The 7,022-nt window shown below is 41.1% G+C and overlaps 1 protein-coding gene across 1 annotated transcript; it reads right to left on the bottom strand.

Moving 5' to 3' along the window:
- Positions 1-928: 928 nt before the first annotated feature.
- Positions 929-6,363, bottom strand: LOC104524882 (synaptosomal-associated protein 47-like; the record flags this gene model as incomplete). Its single annotated transcript, XM_010167888.1, has 2 exons — positions 929-1,065; positions 5,879-6,363. Coding segments are annotated over 2 exons (622 nt in total), but the record flags the coding sequence as incomplete, so codon positions are not given.
- Between the last annotated feature and the right edge of the window lie 659 nt (positions 6,364-7,022).

Genomic DNA, 7,022 nt, shown 5'->3' with positions numbered 1-7,022 from the left:
GTCACTACTAAGTGCTCGTGACTCTCAAATGCACTCAAGTTAACAGAAGTTGCCATATTTTAATTCTCAATTCTAAAAGAAAAGAAGGGGGCTGGAAAACTGCAGGCATGGCTAAGAGGCAATAAAATTAAATTAGCAAAGACTTCAGATGATGTTATCACCCAGCTACAGATGGAATATCAAAAAGAATAAGATGCTAGAGGGGAAAAAAAAAATATTAATCTTCAATCACATCTTCTGATGTGGCTGTGATCATCACCAGTAAACTGATTTTAATGGGGAAAACCACTAAAACCATACTTTTCCAGTTAGTTCACTGTTTCAGAGCAACCACATACTACAAATAAGGATTTTTCACTAACAATTTTGAATATAAGCTATGAGAGAAATTCCTTAAAGAGCCATTTAGACGAACAATATCAGATTGTTTAATTTTATTTTTTTAATAGTAAAATCTCTAACTTATTTCCCCTTTATTAATTTGCTGGATTGCATACTTATTTCCTAATTACAAGTTATCTCTGTGTGTTTATAAAACACTTTGTTCAGCTTTGTGGATGTTTCTGAAATAGAACTGCTACTTCTTACTAAAAAGAGTAAGAGGGAAAACACACACAAAAAAAGGTGAAAATTACTTAAGTGTTAAGTTTCTTAATGTTAGAAAAAACAAGTTAGGGTTCAGGATTTTCCTTCTGTTATGATCTTATTTAATGTATTTTCCTGATAATCCCTGATTTGTTCAAAACAGTTATAAAAATAATAAAATAAAATTCTCAATGTATTTTAATCACAGATTTGATTAACTGATTTTTAAAATAGACCCTTCTAAATTCAATGTTAAGGGCAATGACTATGTTTCTGGTGATGAAAATGAAGGTTATTAAGGAAGCAGAGGGAGTGAAATAACTCGTATCAAAGTTATGTCAACTTATACCTGTTTAAGTTCTTTTGCTTCTTCCTGGGAGACCTTCTCTTGCTCCTGCAGCTGAACCTGGTCTTTGTCCATCCCTTCTCTGCTTCCCACCGGAGAGCTGGGCTGTACCACTCCTCCCAAGAGTCCTGTGGCTGCAAAAGAAATTCCCATGGTCAGAAAGCCATCTCCTGTACCAATGGGGAGGATCAGTGCTGGTATCAAAGAATCATCAAATCACAGAATCGTGGTGGTTGGAAAAGACTTTTAAGATCACCAAGTCCAACCATAAACCCAACACTATCAATTCCACCTCTAAACCATGTCCCTCAGCATCTCATCTACCCGTCTTTTAAATACCACCAGGGAAGGTGACTCCACCACCTCCCTGGGCAGCCTGTTCCAATGTTTGACAACCCTTTTGGTGAAGAATTTTTTCCTCATATCCAATTTAAACCTCCTCTGGCACAACTTGAGGCCATTTCCTCTTGTTCTATCAAACTGGTTCACCTCTGCTTTCCTCCACAGCAGCTCACAATGGGACAAGCACACTCAGAGAAGCTAACCCAACCTTGCCTGTTAAGTTATGTTCTTCTAGAAAGGATTTGAGCTGTATTTCACACAACACCTAACCTGGAGGTGACCAGGCTGATGAGAGATGACTTACTTTTAAAGGTACTATTTGGAGAATCGGTTCATTATAAGCTGTGAGGATTCATTTAAACAGAGACTGAAGAAGTAACAACAAACTCCCAATCAGCTTAATGAGGATTCTTCACCTGCTGCTTCTTCTCTCCTTAATCATTTTAATTAATTTTAAAGTGATGGATCAGAGACAGAGCCCAAGAGTCATGTCAGCAAAGCCCTGAAACAGAAGAGCAACACTGACGCTAACAGCCACCCCCAGCTAAGCAGTGTGGACTCGATCCCTCATGTAACATGTCTCCTGTCCTTTATTTAAAGCACCAGCTCTTATTGCAGCATCTGATACTCCCCAGTAGAGTAGCAGGGACATGCTGCAAGGAAAGGTTGTTATTTCTGATGCAGATGGGTGCTAAACATCCGAGACACACATCTTGGCTCCTACAGGAACTTCAAATATCTCTGAAGCTTTCCCACTTAAAGAGGTAGAGAATCACAGAACAGTTTGGGTTGGAAGGGATTTTAAAGATCATCTAGTCCCACCCCCCCTGCCATCAGCAGGGACACCTTCCACTAGACCAGGTTGCTCAAAGCTTCATCCAACCTGCCCTTGAACACTTCCAGGGAGGAGCAGCCACAGCTTCTCTGGGCAACCTGGGACACTGTCTCACCACCCTCACACCAAAGAATTTCTTCCTCATATCTCATCTCAATCTCCCCTCTTTCAGTTTCAAGCCATCACCCCTTGTTCTGTCACTCCCTGCCCTTGGCTAAAGTCCCTCCCCACCCTTCCTGGAGGCCCTTCAGGTACTGGGAGGCCGCTATGAGATCTCCCTGGAGCCTTCTCTTCTCCAGGCTGAACAGCCCCAACTCTCTCAGCCTGTCCTCACAGCAGAGTTGCTGCAGCCCTCACATCATCCTCGTGGCCTCCTCTGGACTGGTTCTAACAGGTCCATGTCTTTCTTGTTTTGGGGGCTCCAGAACTGGACACAGTACTCCAGGTGGGCCTTTACAAGAGCAGAGTACAGGGGAAGAATCACCTTGACCTGCAGGCCACGATTCTCTTGATGCAGAAGCAAGAAGCTAACGCTACCGCTGTCACCTGGTAGCACGTGGCCTGACCTAGCACAAGACAATGACACCAGCTCTTATGTGGACGAGGACAGATGCATGTTGGAGGACAGAGCTCAACACCACATCAAAGAGCTGGTGCCCAGCTGGCTGGTCAACTGATGGTGTACACCCAACCGCTTTGGATAGCATGACTTCCCCGTGAAAAGGAAGACAAAAGCTAAACCAAAAGTACCAAACCTTAAATTCCTCTCAAGTAATTATTGCAAACTCATAATTCCTGGAATTATTTGGTTATCATCCTGAGAGGTACTGGACTCAGACACTGGCAAGATTTAAAGACAAGTAAGTTATTCACTGTACTAGTGTTACCTTGTGCAAACACTCCTCGTATTCGGAGAGGCTAAAAACCAGGTAAATTATTGTCATGATCTCCCTCAGATGACAAAGTGGGGAGGGAATGACAGACCTTCCTATGGCAGCAAATAGCCAGAGGAGATTCTTTGTGTATCTTATCAGCTGAGTGTCATCATATGCTAATTATTTCATTAAAATAAAGAAATCTATCCATTTCACTCCGTTAACCTCACTGAGGATTAAGCAGGAGGGGGATATGATTAATAGGAAGGGGATATGACAAAGCTGCACAAAAAGAATGGGATGAGAAAGGAGATTTGGCATTTCCAAGCCATTTTCTACTTAAAAAAAAAAAAAAAAGGGGGTGGGGAGAGAATTGAATAAAAAGGCAGAAACATTCAAAAAGCAATTTGGTTTCATTTGTGTTCCACCCAGTTGGATCATGAAACTCGCTGCCACCATGTGAGGACGAGAAGCTACCAAACCTTTGAACAAAGTGCTGGAAATTCATAATAACAAGAATATTTGATCACAGGGGTAAGCAGGAAAAATTCAGCAGCCTCAAAAGGGATTAAAAAAAAATGCCAGTCTTGAGCTATGCGATTCAGACAGCACTGCCCTAGACTGTTAGACTGCAGATGCACTGTAGGATTATCTTGTGCTCTTTAATCCTGCGTGGCTGTTATCAGCCGTTATTGAGGATGTTATTGGTGAGGAAATCATTGCCTTGATCCAGCACAGAAGAATCTCTGTTATGAAACAAACCTCACTGCTCTGCCCTGAGCATTTAAACACCCCATGTGGCTTAGTCCAAAAAAATACAGTCAGAAAAGACATGCAAAGCAGCTAAAAATACTTGCAGATAATCTAGTGTGTAGAAAACTCTCCACAAATTCCTCTTCCAGCTGGAATCAAGCCAAAACTCTTAGCAAAGACAAGGTTTTTTTGTATTTATTTATACAAATGTGCAATATGCACAACTTGAAGGCAGGATTAGTATAAACAGAGAGGATCAAGGTGAGACTATGAGTTGTAGAAATGTTCATGTCTCTTAGCTGCAGCACTGAAGGCAAAGAACACTACGAGCCAGTTCATCAAGACAACTTCTGCTGCAAAGATATTTCTCCTATAAATCTCAGCATCAACATTTGCTGTCTGAAAATAGACACATATATTTTCTGTGTACAAAGACGCAGGCGTGCATAACACAGACTTTTTTTTCCCCTGCTTTTAGGGGGCAGAGGGAAGGAAAAAAAAATGAAAAAAAAGGGAAAAAAAGAGAAAAAAAATCAGTATTTCCACCCTGCGAGCAGCCACAGAAAAAAACTCCGAGGTTCAAACGCAGTCCGTGAGTGCCATCTTGTGACAGAAGACAGATGGTGACAGAGTCCAGGGAAGGAACAAACAAGGGTTTTTAGTGGAGCTAGAGAAGTCAGGATTTCCATAACCTCTAGTTTTCTTTACTGCCGTTTCCAAATTAAACAGTCCCAATGCAGGTGGGGGTAGGAGAGCAATATCCTTGACTCACTGACTCAGATGCAAACAGAGCAAAGCAGTGGGAAATTAAGTACTGTAGGGCTGTAGAACCAATTATTTTATGTAACCAGCCTTAAGACCATCAGGAACTAAACACCAATTTGCTGGAATAACTCGGTGCTTAAGAAACCAGCAGGTTGTTTTTCCTCTATGTTGTTGTGCTGACATTTTAGTGCCAGATGCCCAAGACTTACTTCCTTAAAAATTAACAAGCTTTTCCAAGCTATGACCCTCGTCAACAAGAGGACGTTATCCTCCCTGCTGAAGTTCAGTTTTAGCTTGGTGCATTGAAATAGGTTCATCTATTGTTTTATTGTATCATTTTTTAACTTGTTTTTAATCTACTGGTAATAAATTTATCCACCTATTTGCTCTTTTGTCACTAACAATTAAGAAAAAAAAAAAGAGGATTCGGGCATGTTGATAGAAATAAATTCCTAACAGACAAAAATTCACCAGCTCTCCAAATGAATCCAGGGTTGGATTACAAAAACAAGAATAAAACCAGCCCTCCCCAGAATTTTAGAATAAGTAATAGCAGTAAGGAATGTCATTCTTTTAGTTGTGAAAAGGTTTCAATCTCCACTGTGTTTTCTTAAAACGATTAAACTATGCATTCACCTAATCCGAGACCTAAAATCTCCCAAATCCAGACATCTCAACTTCTCAAATAACAAAATTCTGATGAAAATTAACATGATGTTTATCCTATATGTTATTTAAAAACTTGCTGGACTGGAAATTTGGTCTAAACTTTCTACAATTAGCTGAACGAGAGGTTGAATATAAATATGCTTCCAGCTATGAACTGACAAAGGAAAAATAGCAATGATAGAGGACTCTGAAGCATGGATGAGAAGAATGGATTTCTAATGGCCCTTCCCCACAGAAGGGGCACAATATTGAACTGGTGACCACTGGAATAAGAATGACATTGTAGTTTAAAACACAGTGGCTGAAACTCAAATTAAGCTAATCCTTTTCACAAAGTGGTGTGGAGTTAGTGTCAACACCAGCTAAGAGCACAATGTTAAAGAGGGTTTGTCAAGTTCCAGCTGTCAGGTTCCTGAGGGACACTCGGTTTCAGCACCTACAGTCACAGGTTTTGCTCATGGTTGGGAGAAAGTAAATCCAACTATGCTAAAACAGGGCCACACATTTGTCATCTCTACCCTCTCCCTCTTGGCAAGAGGGTCTAAAGTCATCTAGTAGTTATTTATTGTGTTTTATATCATCAGTATAGTTGGGGCAAAGGGGGAAAGGATTTGTTTTGGAAATATTAGACACTATTCTGAATTTGGAAGCCATTTGTAAACTTTTAGTGTTCCTGCTTACAGGTGGATCGCTTTGTCTGTCACATACCTGCTTGCCAAATGGAAGTCCCCAAATCTACTTGAGGAGATTTCCTGGTACCAACAAATCCTAAGGCATCTTCTAAAAACTGTATCTTCTTGCTAAACTGCATCTCCAAGATGGGGATTGCTTCTGGCATCTTCGCTGACAAGAGCCGGTAAGAGGTGTCAGGCTTCCCAATAAATCTCTGCCGGACGCTGATTTCATATGGAGTATGAACTCTGATATCATCAACATCCTTTGATTCAAACCGATGAATGACCTGAGAATTACAGTCACTGATTTCCAGGCCAGAAGCAAAGAGCGTGAGTTTTCCTGGCTTGACATTTGAGTCTGTTCTGTGGGTGATAATAACTGGAATTCTAATTATGATTCCTTCCTGGTTCTTCGAATCGGAAACTGTGGCAGTTTCCTTTGGCTTCGTTTCCAATGGTGCTTTCCAGAGCTTGCTGCTAAATGGCCACCAAGAAGGAGATTCGAGCTCAGTCAACAACCTAGTGGAGAAAAGAAAGTGTTAGAAGAAAATCAGTAGGAGGGTTGTGCTACCCCACCAATTCAAAGCAAATTACCACAGACACAAAGATTTCTTAATACTGAATCCAGCCCTCTCTTATTTTGCTCCTCAAACCTATTCCCAGATTACCAGGATCCATTTCTTTTAAAACACAACTTTTCTTCATTTCCTAATATGTTGGAAATCGGTCCCAGAATTTCACTGTTCTGATGTAAGAAATCTAACTTACAACTGGATTTATTCAGGTCAATTTACACCCATCTGTTCTTCAGCTAATGTTGCCTTTTACCTCCATTTTTCCACATCTGACCATCACCACCACCGCCTTTTTCTGCTCCTTTATACCTCAGCCCTATAGTCTGATCCTAGCTTTTATTGTGCCTCGACTTCCAAATTATCAGTTAAAACACTAAGAGTGCAAGGTCCAGGCTGAAAAGCCCAGCAGAGACTGCCCACTGGCATCCAGACTCTGCCTCACCATCAATGTTGGTGTAGCTCCTGAAGGAGACAGGTCTCCTTGCTGGAAAACTCATGCCTTAGCTTAAAGACAACGGGACTCACTTTATGGAGGAATTAAGGAACTGCTCCTGAGGATGACCACTGTACAGCAGAATCACAGAATCACAGAATGGTTTGGGT

This window comes from Antrostomus carolinensis, unplaced genomic scaffold, assembly GCF_000700745.2.
Source record: "Antrostomus carolinensis isolate BGI_N321 unplaced genomic scaffold, ASM70074v2 scaffold49125, whole genome shotgun sequence".
NCBI classification, from domain to species: Eukaryota; Metazoa; Chordata; class Aves; order Caprimulgiformes; family Caprimulgidae; genus Antrostomus; species Antrostomus carolinensis.
The sequence above is the reverse complement of the archived record's forward strand: the minus strand, read 5'-3'. Positions and strand labels throughout refer to the sequence as shown.